Source organism: Myotis brandtii, unplaced genomic scaffold, assembly GCF_000412655.1.
Source record: "Myotis brandtii unplaced genomic scaffold, ASM41265v1 scaffold82, whole genome shotgun sequence".
Taxonomy (NCBI): domain Eukaryota; kingdom Metazoa; phylum Chordata; class Mammalia; order Chiroptera; family Vespertilionidae; genus Myotis; species Myotis brandtii.
The window spans coordinates 5,961,130-5,983,525 of record NW_005371324.1 but is presented as its reverse complement, the minus strand read 5'-3'; the positions used below and the strand labels follow the sequence as shown (position 1 = coordinate 5,983,525).

The 22,396-nt window shown below is 37.7% G+C and overlaps 1 protein-coding gene across 5 annotated transcripts in view; it reads right to left on the bottom strand.

The window, feature by feature from the left end:
* NAV3 (neuron navigator 3) overlaps positions 1–22,396 on the bottom strand; it is an 832,279-nt gene that overhangs the window by 244,618 nt on the left and 565,265 nt on the right. For all 5 annotated transcript variants that reach the window (XM_014531666.1, XM_005884144.2, XM_014531665.1 and 2 more), the window contains 2 exons: positions 6,910–7,027; positions 6,213–6,265 (listed from right to left, as the gene is read on the bottom strand). In XM_014531666.1, the coding sequence (XP_014387152.1) occupies positions 6,213–6,265; positions 6,910–7,027 (171 nt within the window). The remainder of the gene's footprint in view (positions 1–6,212; positions 6,266–6,909; positions 7,028–22,396) is intronic.

Here is a 22,396-nt window from a genome sequence, read left to right as displayed (position 1 = left end):
AATGCTTATTTGATATCTGAATGGCAGACCAGATAACTCCCATAAAAATATAATTTCCAGCCCTGGCTGATGGCCCAGTTGGTTGGAGTGTCATCCTATCCCACACACCAAGAAGGTTGAGGGTTCCATTCTTGGTCAGGGCACATAGGGCATATACCTAGATTGCGGGAGGCAACCAATTGATGTTTATTATCGCTCTCTCTTTTTCTCTCTCTCTTTGCCACACTCTCTCTAGACATATCCTTGGGTGAATATAGAATAGATATAATTTCCATGTTGCCATTGTTTTTCTTTATAAATTAGACCATATACAGGGTATTCCCCAAAAATGTATTTAAAATGTGTGTATACATTTTTTGGGATATCTTATATTTTAGGAAATATCATTCTTACCTTACTATGAATATAGTTTTAAAAAGTTATAAAGATCCAAATATATCTTTAAGCTAGAATACTGAGCAGAACCATGGTCTTTGGTGTTTTGTTAAATCAATCTAGCAAGTAAGAGTTCCAATGAACTTTAGAGCTCTCATTTCTTCATTGCAGAAATAGGCAGAGACTTCGAGTGTTTACTGAATTATTTTCCCTGGGTCACAGAGTCAGGATTAGAATTCCAATGACCATTGCCCTTTCAACACAGCACACTTCCATGTTATTTCATTTGCTTCATTTGAACTTCAAATTACTGGTTTACAGAGCAACTTTGAGAGACAAACTCAGTTTTAAAAGTCATCAGGGTGATTGATATTCTAATACTAAAATATAAATTTCTTAATACTAGTAGTTTATGATTATTCTTCCAAAGTTTGAACCTTTATGAAAAGGAAATCGTTAAAGAAAATAAAGATTTTAATATAGTGTTTTGTTAGAGATCAGGCCTATATTGGTAGTAAAGCATTTGTCTTCATTAAGCTATCTTTTTCCAGTCATACAAAGAGATAAACAGTTTCAAAAATGGCAGGGAATCATGGGAATGAACTATCTTAGTAATATTCCACTCCCCTGAGTCATAGTGCTAGAATCCTACAGTATGCCATTTATAAGATTTTGTTAAACCTTTAAGAGCATTCCAATATTTGATCTCTTCCCTATTTGGTTAGAAACCTCATCTTCTCATCTTACCTAAATAAGACTTTTAAAACAGCAGCAATTACAAGTGGTCGGAAGAATTAAAATTTTAAAGGGCAGAGCGCTGATAAAAGTACAGATATCAGGAATGGTCTCACTGTCCAGATCACTGTACACAGCAGGAATGGAATGCAGACGCCTGTGAAATCCAATAGGTAATTATTCTGAAAGTCTCAACCCTGTGGTTCATGGAATCAGAGAATTAAGGGAAGACTGAAACCTAATTTTCTATCTTTTAGGAATAAAAAAAGAATATGAAGGAGAAGAATTCCAAAAATTATCATATCATCAAGTTTTCAATAACGTAATGTGATAGTAAACAAGGTTGAAGGTTGTGGCTGAAAACAATTGAGTTACTAGGATGAGGTAAAGAGAGGAAGTAGCAAAGAGGAAGGACAAGCTGTGACCACATTAGCCAGATCCTTAGCTCAGACATATAATTGAATTATTGGTGTGCAACCATTCAACATAATCAAATTTCCTAATCCCACCCCCCATGCACTTGTGAAAGTCCTTAAATATAATGGTCTATTTTAAAATAAATTTTTGTTTTCAAAATAATTTTCCCCTCCATGTCTTACATTTTTGTCTAAGAACCTTGCACTTGTGCCTGTGCATTTCAAATGAATGTTGGGCATTTTTTAATGCTATTTTTAATCTGCTGGGCATTCTGGACATTCCTGGTATTTATAGTTTACTAACTTATTTCCTCATGTAATCTCACCAAATCCTGATACCTCCCACATAGAAATTACTTAACAGGTGCTGTCCATATTGGTAACTTCATCTTTGGATGCGGTTAAACATAGTGTTGAATAAGCTCCTACAAATTAAGTTCTGTTTTTCAGGATGAGTTTAGTCGTGAGCTTATTAAGGAAAGTTAGCCATGGCTTTAAAACTGAATAAATATGAATCACAATCTCTCAATAGTGTTAATAAGCTGCTGAAAGGACGAGTTTATGCTTTTCTTAAATATGTACTCTGTCGTCCATGTTACTTGGAGGAATCACTTTTGCATTTTCTGTATCTATTATTAGATACTATAATTGAATTTTTTATATAACATGACCATTAAAGAATCACACAGAAAAGAGCACATTAATGTTATCTAATACTTGAAGTTGCTATCATATTGATTTGAATTCCTTCAATTTTTCTGTAATCCACTGTAAAATACACACATCTTCATGCAATCATATCTCATTCGCCCATGGCACGAAGCAAAATGCATTCTTTTCCGACATTAAATCTTCCACACCGACTTCAAATTTCCTCCTTTGCCACTTGCTGCAGAATTTGGCGTCATCACTTGTCTCCCTTTTTCCCTGGATCCTCCTTCTCTCTCCCTACTGCTTCCTCCTCCTCTGCTTGCTCCCCCCACATCCTCCTTCCTCTCAAACTGTATGTGTGTGTTTTTTATTCTTCCATTAAACAGGACACTTTTAGAAAGATTATTCACGACTCAATGGATATCTGCACCCCTTAGTTACTCCTCAGCACACAAGCACTCCACAGATGTTTGCGTGAAGGGCATTAATGCCTGTCCAATGACCAGAACAAGCTTCCTCATTCCAGTACACCAACTAGTTGGCAATGTAGCATTTGGCAGCATCTGCTACATAGGCTTACATTGCTTTGCCCTGTCTCACTCAGTCCGAGTACTAGAGCTTAAGCTACCATAGCTACCTAAGGATTAACAATCCACATCTGTTGATCCCCTTCCTCTCAATAGTGGGCTCACTCTCTCACCACTCTTTCCTTTTTCTGACTTTATACAGACCTGTGAGATCTTATACTTGTCCACAGTTTCAACCATTACCTATGCGCTTGGTTTATTCTTACTTCTGTCCTTCAGAAACACATGGTTGATAGCCTAAAGTCACCGCCTGCTTGATATTCCAAAGGATACATTAAACTCTACTCATCAAAATCTGAATTTGTTTTCCCCCTCTATGTTAATCATCTTGTTTAATGGCAACCTCTTACTCATTCAGGCCTAGAAATCAGGGACCATTTTATACTCCCTATACTCTTCATCTCTCACATACAATGTGAGAGCAACACGTATTCTACAGTTCCTGGAAAGCATCTCGGGTTACCTCTTTAATATTCACATCAGATCATGTCATAGCCCAACTTTAAGTCTTTCAAAGGCTTCAGAACCGATGAATAACATGCCTCTCACTGTGCTCAAACCACAGTGGTCTTCTACCTGTCTCTGGAACACACCAAGCTCATTCCTTCACGGTCCTTTTGTTCTTGTCTATGCAACACTGTTGCTATTATTTAAGTATTTGCCCCTGTGATCCTCAAGTGTCCCTATACCTGGCACCTTGGGTGCTCAGTTAATATATTAGCTCAATATGAGCTGCCTGGCTGTTACAGGAATCCATCCACATATTGTAGATTCATACCACCAGTGAACTTCTCAAAGGCTTAAAATAATCCAATAAAAGTTATCAAGTCTGCAATTTAAATAAAGACAACTTGTGGCCAGAAATAGTAGCAGACCTAATTTTACCTTACCTGTGTTAAACACAAACAGCACCCAAGGCCATAAAACCTAAGATATATAAAAAGATGTGGTCAAAGTAGTTCTGTGAGTGGGAACAGCACTACCCTGTTCCTGACACAGTGCCTCTGGGCTGTTATATGATAAAGAAGAAACATCCTGTTTGGCATAGGTAAATGAAATTTGTAAGTCGAGCCATGCTATCATAATTCTCTTTCCTCTACTTTCTTGTTTCTGTTAAAGTCTGGATTTTTAATTCATTAATAGCATAGTGCCAATGCCAATTAAGAACAGGGGCAAAAATTTACATTTAAACCATGTGTATTCTGAATCAACCTATTAGGACATGCCAATTTTATTCAAAGTTCAACCACATCAGAAAAAATTAGAATCCAAGTCATTCTTACTCACAATCCAATGTGATTCTGACTAATACTTTTTGCCTGGAAAACTACCTTTTCATAGCATTTACATTTCTTAGGCTTTGATTTTTCTGTTTCTTTAAATTTGTTTTTAATCAGAAGTAGAAATTTCAATATGACATGCACATGAGATATTACATGACATTTGGGGGCTAATAAGGAGCAGGAAGTAATAAAAAGTTACTGAAACTCATGAGGGTATTTTTATAGGTTTGTAGACTCTTTGGTACAGATGTTTCAAGAATAATATCTACGGACTGCATCTCTATCCAGTTATAAGCTTTGGAGGCTTTTTCCTCCTGTCATAAAGTAATAGCTTGTTTGTTCATTGGGTTCTTAGAATCAAATTGGAATGAGAGCAGAGAAGGTACGAGTTTTAGTATCCAACACCCCCTTATGGTTAAAATGATGAAAGCAAAACCAACATCATTGGCCTTAAGAAATATAATATATGATATTCTGGGACTATAGGGATTTATAATATGAAAGCCCTAAAAATCTTTTCACAGGTGGTAATTCAGAAATGTGCTCCTTATAAAGTTAGTAGCAATACTATTCTTCATTTCCATAACAGTTTAGGTAGTAAAAATGTTCATAATTATATGTCATTATCATATCCTAGTTGGAAATTATTTTTATTTTTATTTACTTTTTAATATATTTTATTGATTTTTTTACAGAGAGGAAGGGAGAGGGATAGAGAGTTAGAAACATTGATGAGAGAGAAACATCGACAAGCTGCCTCCTGCACACCTCCTACTGGGGATGTGCCCACAACCAAGGTACATGTCCTTGACTGGAATAGAACCCGGGACACTTTCCACAGGCCGATGCTCTATCCACTGAGCCAAACCAGTTAGGGCGGAAATTATTTTTATAGATGAGAAAGCTAAGGCTCAGAAAGGTTACATGTCTTTCTCAATAGCACACAGCTGTAATTGCAGCAGGGTACAAAGGGATTGCAAATGCTTTAAGTAAAACTTCAGAAAACAACTATAATTAATTTCCATAGTCATGTTAGTGCTCAGAGTAATTAAATTAGGAAATTTCCTTAAAATTTATGTACTTTACAGTTTTTCTTAACAGTGATTTTTTTTTCCACAGCAGCTACACAGAGTTTACAACATTGTAACAGGTCCTTGGAGTGCTCATTAAACACACACACACACACACACACAGGCGCAATTGATGTGCTAGTTAATCACCTTAAAAAGAAATTCCTTTTATTATTTTGGATATTAGTTTTCTCACATTAAGTAAAGCAGGTCAGCAGGTCAAAAAAGTCCAGTTTTGTTTTTTTTTCATTTTCCAGTCTCTGACAATTGAAAACTCATAAAGTTTATATAAAATGTCTCTTCTGTGCTAAAAAGAGTTTTGGAAGAAACCTCACGCTATGGATTTTGGCTACCCTTCTTGATTTTATCTCTGATGAAAGTTCAGGTAAGGCATTTTGCATTTCAGGCTGTCCAATAACATTAAGTTGTGGCTATTTCATTAAGAAAGGGGTAAGTTTTTATTTCAGCAGTTTATTAACCCATTATTTTGGTATAAACCTTGAAGGTTTACCAGTCGGTAAAGATAAGAGAAGTTTGAGGGAAAGGCAAACCTCAGATGGATGACTTTCTGGAAAAGGCCATGAATCATATGTCCCAATTAGTCACTGCTCAGCACACTTCCAGAGCGTGCCTTTCGAGCTATTTCCAAAAGTGTTGAAGAATCCATGTGTTTACATTGGACTTTGTTATGAACAAAGAAAATACTATTCATATATTTTAAAAGTGCACATGGCACGTTCTGTTCTTCAAGCCAGTTGTCCAGACAAAAGGGCTCCAATTCAAATTGGAAATGGGTTTTATTACCACCAAGACCAGTGTCAAATTATTCAGACATGAACAAGAGAGATGTCAGGATGTGTTAAAACATCTGGGGATATGCTACTCAGGAGTCACACACATTCAATTGTACTAATGCTGTCACTTGTTCATAAACGGCAACCCCCTCCCCCCCAGCTAAATACATATCATAGAATGTTTCAAATGGTTTCTTAAACAAGAAGGAAGACAGGCAAAATAATTTCCTAGTCCATTTACAAATGCAGTTAAACCTGGAAGTGAAGATAAGCACTATTTTACATTCAATGTGATTCTTACCATCTGAGATTGACTCCTAGGACATCCATTGATATCTTCAACTTTTTCATTTGCTAAAGTAAAGAAATAAAATAAAAGAGAGAAAAAAAGAATGATGCTTAAGCAATGAATTGAAACACAAAAGGCTAAAAAACAAAACAAAAAACAACAACACTAAAACAAAAAACAAAACACCAAGCAAAATGCTGCTGCTACATTCACTCTATCTCCCAAGCAAAGTACAAGAGGACACACTTGTTAGCAGCCGACAATTCCATATGCACAAGGCAAAAAAAAGGCGGCGGGGGGGAGTGAGAAGGAAGTTGCTGCTAATTCTTTAGTCCATGCCAAATGACTGCTGACATGAAACCTTTCACAATTGTCCCCGCTGGGTCAGGATACAGTTTCAAGGAATCTCCGAGTGCGTAAGTTGCTCCAGCTAATGAAATGCACACATGGGAGACATATGGTTTAATGAAGCATTCATTTCTGACAATTCAGTGTATGTATGATACAGGTCTAACCATTTAAAAGTGTGGCCACACTGCCTTTTTCCAACATTGCCACAAAAACATTTCAATTTAAATCATGGGAGAGGAGAGCTACATTAATCCCAGACACATGGACCAAGTTTGCATGCATTTGACTGAAATTGTGTTTTACCAAAAGGCGTGGGAGCAGAGCCAGTTGAGGGTTTCTCTCACAGGGCAGGGCTTACCTATGATCTGGATGATCTCGGCTAGCAGCACTCCATCTGCAATGTCTTGTTGCAAATCCTTGATCAGCCGTTTGTGGCCCGATTTTGCCAGGTAGTGGTTGGCCCAGTCAGTGTAAATCTGTTGAACAGAGGGAGGGAAGAAGTGAGATGGGCTGAGGGAAAGGAGCTAATAAAAACTCTGAAGACAAATGCTGGATTCAAAGGGAAGCTATTCTGAATCACATTCCAGTTCACGAAGTCATAGCTCAAAAGGAAATAGTTGTAAAAAATTTTAAACAGCTCTTTCCTCCACTTATCTCTTGTTTCACAGGGAGATGATTCACTCTTTCAAAACCAGGGGCTAGTCACTTGTGACACAGCAAAACTCCCCAGATGACTCCTGCTTGCAAATCAGTTTGGGATTTCACTCTCTTGCCCCTGGTTCTATCAGATGGTAAATAATCTGTCTAGCCTTGTAGAAGGAAGCCACCTGGACCGATTTCTACAGAAACCCTACTGTAAAAATGTGTTTCTCTGAGAAGACTTTATTACATTTGTCACGTGTGATACTATATGTGACAATATTTTGGCATCATTTTAGGAATTAATTGCAAATCCCTAAGATATTTTATTCAGACTGTTATCACCCATTTCAGCCTCTTGAAATGTGTTTGTATAAGAGAAGAGAGGAAGCAAATGCAATTATTACATAGAAATTACAATATAGAATTGAGGGCGCTGGCAATTTGACATAGTAAGATGATTCCAGTAACAGATTATGATAGAAGAAAAAGTTGGAACTGGCCAGAAGTTTCACAAAAATAAAATGTTACCAATGTTTCCATTGTAATGGGGCCCCTACTTATGTAATGTAACTTAACAGAAAGGATAAAACTGTTTCAGACTTTTCAGTTTTAATTAAAACAGTATTCTGAAAATAGGACAAAATTAGACTGGAAAGGTAAGTTGTAGCTTAAATCATAAGCATTGAATGCCAAGCAGACTGTAAAAAAGCACTCTTTTATATCTAACAAAACCAAAGGTAGTTTTCACAAAAGTAAAATGAATCAGAAGTGAAAGTCTCCCCACAACTTGCAACCCCACCCACTTTGGAATAATTTGGCATGGATAGTCCTAGAAGTTTTTTCTAGAACTTTACACTTTACTTATAACACCATGTTACACACACACACACACACACACACACACACACACACACTAGGATTTTAAGCTAAAGCTGGCTAAAATTTTATATATAATTTAATAAAACTTCTAAAACCATATTCCATATATTTTCCCATGCTTTTATCTCATTATCTTTGATTTTCTATTATACATAATATCAATCCCCCTGTTAAATGATGTTTAATTTGTTTAAATATGTTTCCATTACAACTAAAGTTGTAAGACACCCTTATATACATATCTTTGCACACTCATATGCTTGTATTTTTACCTAAAAGTAGAGCTGGTAAGGTTTTGTGTGTTTTTTTTAATGTATCCTATATATAAATATTCAAAAATACAATCTAGAAGATAGAGTATTTCTTTATTTTACAAAACATAAAGTTGCATCTTAATGCATAAGTAGTAGTGATTAAGTTTTCTGAAAGATATAAATAATTGGAAGCAGCCATTTGCATAGGAAAAAATGAGAGCAAAATTACATCTCCTTTCTCATGTTCATGATCTTTGATGAAAATATTAAAGTGTGAGGAAAGCAAGTCATACAATTGTCTTCAGAATTAGAAAACAAGCACATGACTTTTAGATGGTGATCATCTTCCTCAATAAAGATTTTATTCTTCTTGTATTATTTATTTATTTATTTTAAAATATATTTTATTGATTTTTTACAGAGAGGAAGGGAGAGGGATAGAGAGCTCGAAACATCGATGACAGAGAAACATTGATCACCTGCCTCTTGCACACCCCCTACTGGGGATGTGCCCGCAACCAAGGTACATGCCCTTGACCGGAATTGAACCCGGGACCCTTCCATCCACAGGCCAATGCTCTATCCACTGAGCCAAACCGGTCAGGGCTTGTATTATTTATTGTAAATTTTTATAAGGATTTATACTATTTAAGATCTAAAACATTGACACACTCCCCCCATCTACACATCAAACAAAATATAGCATTAATTATTAATTGTTTGGCCTTCTAGTAGAAATTTCAGGTTGACCCAATATTTTTAAAATAGTTTTTTATTGAATTTACTAGAGGCCTGGTGCACGGAATTTGTGCACAAAGGGGGTGGTCCCTCAGCTCACCCTGCTCCCTCTCCAATCTGGGACCCCTAGGGGGATGTCTCTCTGGTAATCACCATGCTGTTACGGGTTGACCCAGTCTTGATTTGTGCCTATGTCATAACAGTGAGTTATAAGAACCAGGTGAGTGACTTTAAAGATAAAGAACATGAATTCTGGAGTCAGTCGGACATCCCTCTCACAATCCAGGACCGCTGGCTCCTAACCACTCTCCTGCCTGCCTGCCTGATTGCCCCTAACCACCTCTGCCTACCTGCCTGATCGCCCCTAACTGCCTCTGTCTACTGGCCTGATGCCCCTAACTGTTCCCCTGCCTGCCTGATTGCCCCTAACCCCTCTGCCTGCCTGCCTGATCACCCCTAAATGCCTCTGCCTGCTGGTCTGATCACCCCTAACTGCTCCACTGCCTGCCTGACCACCCCTAACAGCCTTTGCCTAGGCCTCTGCCCACCGCAGCTCTGTCCGGAAAGACATCCGGAAGGACGTCCGGGAGGTTGTTTGGCTTTTTGGTCTAATTAGCATATTACACTTTTATTACTATAGATTGGGATGACATTGGTTAATACAATTATATATGTTTCAGGTGTACAATTCTACAATATATTCATCTGTATATGTATTGTGTGTTCGCCACACCAAGTCAAGTCTCCTTCCACCATTATTTATCCCCCCTAAACCCTCTCCTACCTCTTCCACCCTCCTTTCTCTCTGATAATCACCATGCTGTTATGGGTTGACCCAGTCTTGATTTGTACCTATGTCATAGCAGTGAGTTACAAGAACCAGGTGAGTGACTTTAAAGATAAAGAACATGAGTTCTGGAGTCAGGCAGGCCTGGCTTTGAGGCCAGCAGATTCCTCATTTGCAAAATAAAAATAACACTACTTATATTATAGGATTGTGTCAGAACTAAGATAGCACTTGTAAAGTACATGACACAGAGTCAACCCTGAAGAAATGTCTATTATCATCATTATTATGGCATCTGGTATTTGCTAAGATGGCTTTCCAACAATGTTAAATGTATCATTTGGCAGAGGGTTAAAAATGAGAGGGTATTGGTAAAAGAAGATGAAAGAAATTGTATTGCTCGCTCCTGACATTACTCAGACCTCTGACTCTTCCTGACTTCTGATGCACTGGGCCCACAGATCTTTCCACCCTCCAACCCAGAGGAACATATCTGATTGTAAGCTGTTGTGTTCTCATGCAGACCTGCAATGCCTCCATCAGGACATCAACTCCATAAAACTCCATATTTCATGGATTTTCTTTTATGAAGGCATTACATTATGGAAATTTTTTATCTAAATAGATATAGAATGAAATACATTAAAAATGAAAACAAGAAGTCCTGCCAGTGTGGCTCAGTGGTTGAGCATCAATCTATGAACCAGGAGGTCATGGTTTGATTCCTGGACAGGGTACATGCCCAAGTTGTCGCCTCCATCCCCAGTCAGGAGGCAACCGATCAATAATTATCTCTCATCACTGATGTTTCTATCCCTCTCTCCCACTCTCCCTTCCTCTCTCTGAAATCAATAAGAACATTTTTAAAAAGTGAAAACAAGAATATTTGCATTTGGCAAATGCATGCCAACAGTACTTTAGCCTCTATCTAAATCCCTCACAAAACTTAGGTGAGAAAACCAATGGGAAACCAGCTGCTAAGCTTCAAGACCTTATTGGGAAAGCCTATAATTTGGCTCATGAAACAATTTTTACATGGACCAGGAATCCAAAGCTTAAGAGCTTTGACTTGTAGAAGGAAGCCACCTGATTTCCACAGAAACCCTACTATAAAAATGTATGTTTCTCTGAGAAGACTTTAACATGTGAAACTTTGCTCAGACAGTGGCTCTGACTTTACCTGCAATCAAAAAAATCAACTCAGACTACATAAATAAATGAATTTAAAAGAAATCTCTATTAAAAACTAAGTCTTATAGACATTATTTTACTTATTATTTCTAATAAACATATGTAAAAGATACCTAAGACCCTTCAAGTATATCAGTGCCTCTCAAAAAGATGGCATAATCTAGGTAAGGAAATATAAAACAATAAAAAACTTATAAATGTATATGTTAAATATTATATAAATATTTTTTCTATCTTTTAAAAAATATCCTCAGGTGAGGATGAAATATATAGTAAAAAACCATCTATTCTGCTTTCAATGCACAGTGGTTATTAACAATCTTTTCTTCTGCAGAAAATATAGCAGTTTGTTAATTTTTAAGAAAGGATTTGTATAGTATAATCATACTAGAGGCCCAATGCATGAAATCTGTGCAAGGGGACCGGCCCTCACAGCCTCGGCTTCATCTGGAAGGTATTTCAGCTGTCCAGTCTAATTAGCATATTATGCTTCTTTATTTTATTTTTTTAACTATGAAGGCAGTTGATAGTACTTGTCGATGACTGTTCTTCAGACATATTCTGTTGACCACATCACTTTCTTTTGGCTTCAGAGGTATGTTGTGGCAACAGTTGGTCTTCAGACATATTCTGTCGACAATTTTGGCTTCAAAATGTCAACAAAAACGTGATGTCATTACCCAGTGCCCACAGCCACCGTTTCTGGGCTGGGCTGGGCTGGGCTGTGGGCCACATTTTGAGCCATGGCAGTATAGGCTGCGATTTGGTGGGCTGTTGCTCCAGGGTGGTGGTGTCTGTGTCCCACTTGGGGGAAGCCGAGGGTTGCTTTGTGGGCATCAGGTCTGCGGTGCCGTTTCTCTGTGTACATCACGGCAGATCCTGCATTGAGTGTCTGCCCCCTGGTGGTTAGTGCACGTCATAGTGACCAGTTGGACAGTGGGAAGGAAACTTAGCATATTAGCCTTTTATATATATAGATATTGATTTCTTAATTTTGGGTTGGAAAAGTGTGGGATGTCTTATACAACAAGAAATATGCTAATATTTTTGTGTAAATTAACCATAGACAACTTTGGAGTTCAGATCCAAAATCCAGACATGATTTCATCATTCTGTTGTAGTTATTTGAACAGATTCGAATGACAGTTGACTAGGTGGTTTGCATCCTCTCTCATTAGAATATTACAATAAGTTTACCTATGACTTTTAAATACATTGATAGTCTATGCGTCTTTGCTTGAAGACTGCCTCATTAAAGACACACCTCCTATCTCCACGCTTTTATTATTATAGACTAGAGGCCCGGTGAGCAAAAATTTGTGCACTCGGGGGGGGGGGTCTCTCTCAGCCCGGCCTGTGCCCTCTTGAAGTCCAGGACCCCTCTGGGGATGTCCACCTGCTGGCTTAGGCCCACTTCCTGGGGGATCGGGTCTAAGCTGGCAGTCAGACATTCTCTCTGGCAGCCCAGGAGCCCTCAAGAGATGTCCTCCTGCTGGTTTACGCCTGCTTCCTGGGGGATAAGCCTAAGCTGGCAGTCAGACATCCCTCTGGCAGCCTGGGAGCCCTTGGGAGATGTCTTACTGACATCTCAGGGGAGCAGGCCTACGCCATCAGTCAAACATCCTTAGCGTTGAGGATGAGGCAGGAGAGGCTCTTGCAACCACTGCTGCGCTCGCAGCCATCAGTCCAGCTTGTGGTTGAATGGTGCTCCCCCTGTGGGAGCGCACTGACCACCAGGGGGCAGCTCCTGTGTTGAGTGTCTGCCCCCTGGTGGTCATTGTGCATCATAGCGACTAGTCATTCTCGGTCTTTCCACCATTAGGGTCAATTTGCATATTACCTGTTTATTATATAGGATAATGTATATAAAATATCATAGCATAGTATAGCATATAGTTTGTCTTATTTCACTTTTTAAAATATTTCTTTATATACCTCTTACTATTTGACCATTTTGAAACTCAAAACTTAAGTAACAGTTTAATAGAATAAGTATTATTACTCGTTAAACAGGTGATTAGAGAAAGAATTAAAGCAATACTTTAAATGATATATTTGGAGTCTCTTTTTGTAATTGGCTTCTCTGTTTCTGCCCAAGTAATGGGGAAATTAAAAGTTGACTGGATATCATTTTAAGCTACTATTCATTCTCATTTCCCCATTTTATGTTTATAAAACCACTAGAGGCTCGGTGCATGAAATTTGTGCATGGGTGTGTGTGTGTCCTTTAGCCCAGCCTGCACCTTTTCCAATCTGGGATCCCTTTCACAATCCAGGACTGCTGGCTCCCAACTGCTTGCTGGCCTGATTGCCCCTAGCTGCTTCTGCCTTCCAGCCTGGTCACCCCCAACTGCCCTCCCCTGCAGGCCATCTTGTGTCCACATGGGGGCAGCCATCTTGTGTGTTGGAGTGATGGTCAATTTGCATATGACTCTTTTATTAGACAGGATAGAAAAATTTTGGTTCTAGTCTAAATCTTATTTCACTTAACTTCAATTGCATTTCCACTGCTACCAGCAGCATGGGAAAAAAAAAGGTCTATATAGCATTCTTTCTCCAAGAGGTACTGTCCACTAACAACTGTTTGAGAGTAAGCCACTATTTTAAACACTTTAAATGGTATAACTCAGTGGTCGGCAAACTGCGGCTCGGCAAACTATGGCTCGCGAGGCACATGCGGCTCGTTGGCCCCTTGAGTGTGGCTCTTCCACAAAATACCGACTTCTGCGCATGGGCCACGAAGTTTCAATCGCACTGTACGTGCACGCCTGCACATGGTATTTTGTGGAAGAGCCACACTCAAGGGGCCAAAGGGCCGCATGTGGCTCGTGAGCTGCGGTTTGCCGACCATGGGTATAACTCATTCAAACCTCAAAGCTCCTTTAGAGGAGGAAACTACTATTCCATTTCAGAGATGAGAATCTTGAAATAGAGAGGTGAAGTATTTTCCCCAGGTCACAACAGCTGCATGGAACCCAGATGTTCTGGCTCAGAATCTGCACTCTTAGCCCCCACAAAAGGAAATGTTTCATTTATGAGCCTTCCATAATTCCAGCCTCCTGCAGTTATTTCCATGCCTCTCACATGCATTTTTGGGGGGGGGTGGGAGGGAATCCTTTATTTGACTGCTATAACATCTGGTGTCTACAGAGTGCTCTATGGGGAATCCATCCTAAAGGCTTGCAAAATTCTAATAATGCAGGTGACAACATGAACTAAAATGTGCATGTTAAGCTGTACCAAAAAAGTATTTTAGTTAAACAGTCAAGAGAACTTTCTGTTCTCACAATTTTCTAGGGGTAAAAACAAACAAATAAACAAAACACATACACACACACAAACACATACTTGATATTCTTTTACCTTCTCTTTATCTCAGTCTGATAATTGATGTTAATAGAGAGAGCAAATAAATTTAAAGTAAATATTATCAACCATTCTTCAAAACCTAAATAATATGGCAGAAAGTATGTGTAAGAAAATAATGTTAACAAAACACAAATTGGGGAGGAGGGTGAAGAGGATGGGAATGGATTAACCAAAGGACATATATGCATAACACAGACAACAGTGTGGGGAAAGTCTGGTGTGGGGTGGGGGCTGGGTGGAGGGGGGCATAGGGACAGAAATTGGGGGACATCTGCAATACTAACAACAATTTTTTAAAAAGAGAGAATAAACATATACAAATCTTAGCATTTTCATTTCTAAGTTTCTGACCTGGATTTTTATTCACATACCAATAATTAGCATTGAAGAATGACTACTAGAAACTTCAGTGTAAACCAGTGGTTCTCAAAGTCTGATCCCAGGACCAACAGTGTCTGAACCATCTGAGAACTTTTTAGAAATGCAAATTATCAGTCCTTACTCCAGATCTACTGACTCAGCAACTCTGGAGATGGAGCCAGGAATCTGAGCTTTAACAAGCACCCCCTCCAGGTGAGTCTGGTGTGTCTCATCCGTAAAAACTAATGGCATAGACCAATACTGTTCACAAATAAAAATGATTGTATTGCAAACACTTTAAACTGTATTTCAATGTAAAGAAAATGCTATCTCAGTGTAAGGAAAAGGTAACAAAAGAATGTTGGCTTATATAGAATTTAACGTAACCTACTAAATTTATCTTTCTACCAAGAAAACCCACTGAGACCACAATATACTAATTGTAAATGCTATTTGCAAACAATTTGTTCCATTGTTGTTGTTGTTTGAGAGATGAGATGAGAGAGAGAGAGAGAGAGAGAGAGAGAGACATCAATTTGTTGTTCCACTAATTTATGCATTCATTGGTTGACTCTTATGTGTTCCCTGACTAGGGATCAAACCCTCAACCTTGGCTTATGAAGACAACACTCTAACCAACTGAGCTACCTGGTCAGGGCCCTATTCTGATGTTTTTAACCTTTTAAATTATTAATGATTTAATAAATCATGAAAGTTGGGCATTTATTTCAAAGTTTTTTTCAAGACAGAAAATCATTTATTTATTTAGAAAGTTGTGAGCAAGGGGTGATTTACATTTACTTAGACTAAAAGCATAGAACTTGGAAGCTGAAAGGAACATACTTCCTGCTGTGCTAAAAAGCAGCAGTGAAAGTAATGGAAATAAAAGTGTAGCACCCAGGGCTACTCAGACATCCATCTAGCCAGTGACAGGCAGCAGGAGTAAAGTTTTGGGGTTGGGGGGGGAGACTTTTCAAAATATTTGTTTTCTTGCCATATTTCTTTCCTTTTTATTACATGAATTCTAGGCAAACACAGCACTATCTGGAAGATTTTATTGATCCCCACTAAAGCACATCCTATTTTCATAAATATTTGGCATTTTTGAAGCTATCATAAGTTTTCATAAAACGCACACACCACACACCTATGCATATATATGTCACATGGCAAGATTGCTGAGGACATTTTGTTGATCCAATGTATACTCCAATCAGACAATTATTTATTAGCTTCCTGCAGGTGGTTTCTTTCCAGTGACATGCTATAGCTCCAAACCACCACGGGTAGGGGCTAGAGCCACATAGCTCCAAGATCATCAGACAATTCTGGCTGCTTCTGTGTAGCTTTGTTACATGGCAAGGTAAAACTGCTCACATAAGTCTCTTGACCGCTAAAAGAACGCCAAGACTTCGGAGTCACCATATTAACAGCTACCTTACAAATCTCCAAATTCTTTCCTGAAATCCTTTTATTTTAAATGTACCCCAATTGCTAGATTGCTAAGGATTCCATTTGAATCCCTTATAAGTTATTGCACATTAAGTAAAACAGAAAATAACAATGGAAAAAAATGCAGACTGCTGACTGTATGATTTCATATTTTATTAATTTATTTATGTATTTAATATGTTTTAATTTTTTTGTTTTTGTTATTGTTTTAGAGAGAGAGGAAAGGAGAAGGGAGAGATAGAAACATCGATTGGCTGCTCCTGCACATCCCTTACTGGAGATTGAGCCCACAAACCCCTGCACGTGCCCTGACTGGGAATCAAACCAGTGACCTCTTGGTGCATGGGTCCATGCTCAACCACTGAGCAACACTGGCTGGGCTCATATTGTATTTATATACAAATATAAGGTGGCAAATAAAAATCAAAGATTCTAAATTGGCCAATATTTCAAATTCAAGCCTCCAAACCAAATTTTACAGTCTGTTTCCTTATAAACCTATCCCTGTGATTGAAGTTCCTCTTGTTTAAAAACATGGTCTAAAACGTCCATCCAACATGGAACACTCAGGAAATAAAACTTTTCACTGAGCAGAGAAGTTGATCTCAGTGAGGTAGTTGTTCTCCAATTCCCAAAACCCCTGAGGAAAAAATAGTGAACTTTTTCAAGATTTTCAGAAGTGGAGACTGAAGTCAAACAATCTGGGCTCCTTTCCCAGTCCCACCTCTTACTACTATACTTGAGTTTCCATATCTTTCATGCAGGGATTATAGCCTTATCTCCCAGCCTATCTCACATGATTATTGTGAGGATTAACTGTAATAAAAAACATTTGCAAAAGCAAGATGTTCTATACAGAATAAGGCATCATTATTAAAATCAATGAAACATGCTACCCATGAATTACGTTCACATATTTGCCCCAAACATCCAATAATAACTATTGTACATACATAATGAGATCAACCACTTTTTGTTTCTTAATTTCATTAATGAGACATAGAAGCTAATTTGTTCCCATAAAATACCCTTATTTTGAATCCTGTTCTCCATCGTTTTTACGCTCAGGGCATCTGGAAGTACATGTCCAGATGGAGCATGGTAGCCATATAATGAAAACGGCAGACCTTTCATCAGCATGAGTTCTTGAGTGACTGTCTAAACCACAGGATCCCAACTCTACATCCAACACCAGGAAATGCCTTGGGCTGTGTGTGAGAGAAACAAACAAATACTGTGCTGAGCCCCTGAAACCTGGGGTTCTTTTAGAGGCTGGCATTGATCTGAGTTACAGAGACACTCTCCTTGAGCCAAAGACTCTTTGCAGAACAACTTCTCAATGTCCACGAATTCAATTACAAGTCCAACAGAGGACTAGGCATTCCCAATATTCCTGTTTCCCTTCCAGAGACCACTGCCCTATACCCACAGTCCTTACCAAAGACTTTCTCTTCATTCCTGGTAATTTTTTCATTAAGTCATTGAATATACATTTTAATATACTTATTATAAGCTCTTTCTCATAATAATTAACTTCCTTCTGAACCTCTGAGCTTGGACTCCCAGTGGTTCCATTTAATCTGTTACTACTGGTCCTAGGGTGGGAGTGTAGACATAGGTTGGTCAAATTTCCATAGCTGGGATACTTGGAACTTGGTATATTATTTTCAGATTTTTTCAATAAAAATGATAAAACAGGACTAAATATTAATTATATTGAATATCCTAATTTTGCTTTACAATTTACAAATGGGTCACCTCATTTGTTCCTTTTCAGTTGAATAGAGTAGGTACTATAATCACAGTCCTATTTTATGATGTATAGAAGAGATAATGGGTTTAGGTACACTGTTTAAGAAAATGATCACTTATGACATGGTTTCTATGGCAATTTCAGTACAATACATTCTTAAATTTTTGAAAGATGATCAATTTCTGAATCCATCAAGTACATCTTTTCTAGTGTAGCTGTGACATTTATGTGTGTATGTGTGTATGAAATTAAATTTTATGGCTTCTAAAGTATATAAAAACATAACAATGGTTTTCAAAATTCATAATTCTTCACTATCATAATCTAGTTGGTAGAATTTTTGAATAATAAAAAAATTAATTATTATTTCTCAAAATGGCTTTAGGCTTGCCATACAACCCTATGATGTTCCTTACTCATTTTACATGCTAAGAAATGGTCATTTATAATATTAATTATAATATTTAAAGAAAATAAACATCAGAAATAATGTAATGACCCAACAGGGAACTCATGATTAAATATAGTTTATTCATCCTCTGAACTATTAAGTAGCCATGAAAAATATAAATTATTATACTTATATAGCAAAATGAAAAAGTATAATGGAAAAAGGAAAATATAAAACAATCTTGAGATGTGCATATAAAAAATACTAGAAACAAAGTCAGGATATAACAGTATCTGTAATGAGAGTGTCTAGATTTATAGGTATTTTTCTCTATAAATATTTTTGTAAGAACTTTTTATATAATTACAATTTATTTCGAAGCATTATATTACAGGTATTTTAAGAAAATTATAGGGAACATTTAAAAACACTTTTTGGTCTAAAACTCAAGGGAAAAAAGGCGCTGTGAGACTTTGGATTCTAACCTATAATATGAACACTCATTATCATTTGTCATCCCAATAGAGAGATTCACAGGGAAGAGGGTTTTGGACTGTGTCAAGAGGACAAGAGAAGCTGGACAAAGGTAAGGGTGAACACTGGCACATGGTCTGAAAGGGGAAGACACTTTGGAATGGCCTGTTCAGGTTCAGAACGTGAGGCCAACACATTTGTAGGACGACAGGGAGGACTGGGGGGCACATGGGAACTACAAAAGTCAGAATAAATACAGATGAGGAATTTTCCCAGAAGCAGAAGGATAGAAGTAGGTGAGCAACTAAAAGATTAAGAGATCAGAAAAGAACCAGGATGTTCACAGGAGCCCAGTGACCAGAAAAACAATTAGGAGAAGGAATGCAAAGCACTAGTTCACAGCTCAGAGATTTTAAAGCACAGAGGCAGGGATCTGTCCCAGGGCAGCCATTCTGGCACTGTGATGGGGAACTAATGGCTGAATTAAGGAGGTCTTCAGGGCTGGCACAGGTAGTAGCTTCCTTTAAGCCAACGATTTTCAACTGCTGTGCCGCGGCACATTGGTATGCCACAGAATTTTTTAAAACATGAAATACTTGACTATTTAGTCAGGAGCCCTGACCTGTTTTTCTAGATTGCTAAAAAAAAAAAAAAAAAAAAAAAAAGCAAACACATTAGCTATCTGGTTGAATGAGTCAAAATCATAACTATTTTTTGTCAGATCAACAAATTATATATTTTTGGTGTGCTGTAGAATTTAGTAATTAGTTTATGTGTGCCATGAAATGAAAAAGGTTGAAAATTGCTGTTTTAAGCAAATGACCAGAAGTTCTTGCATTCCACGTTCACTGACAGGAAGATTCAGAGGTGGGGCTTTGATCTAATTACCACGTTCCCAGGAACATATTCCCTACCATGTGCTGGGCACTTCATAGGTGTTATTTCACTTACCCTCCTAAGGGCCCTAAGAATGGGTGCGCATTGTGATATTCACTTTACACAGAAGACAACTGAGGATCAAAGCAGTTTACCAATTTGTTCAAAGTCAATAAATAGCAATATTTTCTACTCAGAAATATCTACAACCTATCATTCTTTTTTTGACAAGGATATAGGCAGATCATTCCTAAGAACCTGAATGGTTATCTTTTAAGGCCATTCACAGGAAAACAGTAATTGATGATACTTTATTCTCTGATATTCTTCTCTTTCCCAAAGCAAGAAGCATGTCAAATATAATTTTAAAAATCTATACCTTACTTTTTCTGACAAATAATGCTGGTTAACATTTGGATTTATGCTTGCAAATCAAGAGGAAAGAAATGGCAAATGTTTGACTACATGAGCTACAAGATATTTGAGTACTGGTACATAAAAGTAAGTTCAAGTATTTGTACTCGTCTTTCAGGTAATTCTAAGTTTCACCATATTTATTTCTCTAAAACTCTAATTTTCCACAATTCCAAATTAATTGTGTTTCCAGAGAAACACAATGAAGTACTTCTTTGTTCTATGGAATTAAAAATAAAAAGGTCTGTTAGGGCTCAATTCCTTTTAGAGTTTTGGGGTTTTTCATCATATGCTTCTTAAATCTATTTTTTCCATTTTCATGTCCAATATTAGACCATCCTTAAAGCAAACTCCATTTTTTTTCAAACAAACATGATAAAGTTAGATAAAGCTGAGTTGGATAAAATAACTGAGAAAATTATTTACAACATGTAGCATGGTATTCTTTTTTGTTGTTAATCCTCACCCAAGGATATTTTTTCACTGATTTTTAGGAAGAGTGGAAGAGAGAGGGAAAGACAGAGAGAAAGAAACATCAATGTGAGAGAAACACATTGATCAGTTGCCTCCAGCACGAGCCCCAACCAAGGTATGTGTCCTTGTCTAGAATCAAACCCAGGACCCTTTGGTCCATAGCCCGTCGTTCTATCCTTTGAGCCAAACTAGTTAGGGCACACTATGGTATTCTTTATTCAAATATTAATTGTGAGTTTTAGAGTGTTAATTATATATACTTGAGTCATAGTAATAATAACAATAAAATATACTGAGTTCTCACCATGTGCTAGGCACTGTGCTATGTTCTACAAGGGTACAATAATGCAATTCTCAAAACAACAACATTAAAGAAAGTGTTATTATTATTATTATTTCTTTACATTAAGGAAACTAAGAAAGTTACCAAAGGTCACAGAGGTAGTAAAGTGGCTAATCCTAGACTATTAACTATGCCTAACACACTGAGCTCTAATACTATGCTCAATGGTAAATGCATATGATGAGTAGTGCTTAAAATCGTGGTAAATTCCAAACCTGCCATATTTATAGTGTCGTTTCCAAGACTGCAATATAAATGACTATTCAGTACTCTATAGAAGTCATGGGTTGTTCCCTTCAAATTCAGATCTCAAAGCCCCAACAATGACAAAAGGCCACCAGAATATCCAGGTCACAGGTTTTCATAAAGTTGAATAAACAGTGGTCCTTTGAGAGGCAGAATTCTGTTGTCCTGATGAATATAAAGCAAAGGGAGTATAATTGCCACTGAGAAGAGTGTACATACAGATTGTCTCCATGAAAGCACGCCTATTCTCATAAGAAAACAGATGTTTTCTAAATTAATACAATTTATTTTGCCTTGAAAGAGATGTCCTTCAGTAGTTGCTAGGTAACACATTTAAATTTAAGAACCAACTTGATTACTGACTTGGAATATTTTTCTTAATTATGTATTTTGGTAAAACATGGGGTTCAGAAGTAAGGCACAAGGCAATGACATAATTTGACATGACATGCTCCTGCTATGGCCACTCCCACTTATACAGAGTTGCAATAGTGCTGCATGAGCATTTTTAGAAGTGAAGCTGGCCCCCAACAGTTGAAGTCTAATTTAATAACACTCATGTGTGCCTTCTAATAAGTAAGTTCTAAACATACTAATTCAGGTTTGTTTACTTTATTTGGTCTGACCAATGTTTCAGTTCATGTGGGTGCCTGGTCAAGATTTAGCTTGATGCTAAAAAAACTCTCTGACCATACTTTGACCCTCTCTCAGACTAATCCATGATTCATCGCCTACTCTCCACTCACCCGTTTCTTTTTGCCCATTGACACTAAATATTTGTTTTGTTTGTTGTCCTTCTGTGACATTCATACTCACTTCAAACCTAAGTTTCTCTCCCTTGTTCAATCACTACAGATTCCAATTCTTCCTCTATCTTGTCTTTGGAAATATTCTTTTATAGTTCCTTCAAACCAGCTCTCTGGTTCTTTCTTTACGCTTCCTGGAATGTATCACCTAGGCCAGTGGTCGGCAAACCACGGCTCGTGAGCCACATGCGGCTCTTTGGCCCCTTGAGTGTGGCTCTTCCACAAAATACCCCGTGCGGGCGCACACATAGAGTGTGAAGTTGACTTAAAACTTTAAGTAAAGTTTATTGAGTTAATTTTAGGGAACGTTGTGGAGTGAAAGAAGATGTAGTGTCGAGGACTGAGAAAGGTATGTTGAGATGGTTTGGACATATAGAGAGGATGAACGAAAGGAGA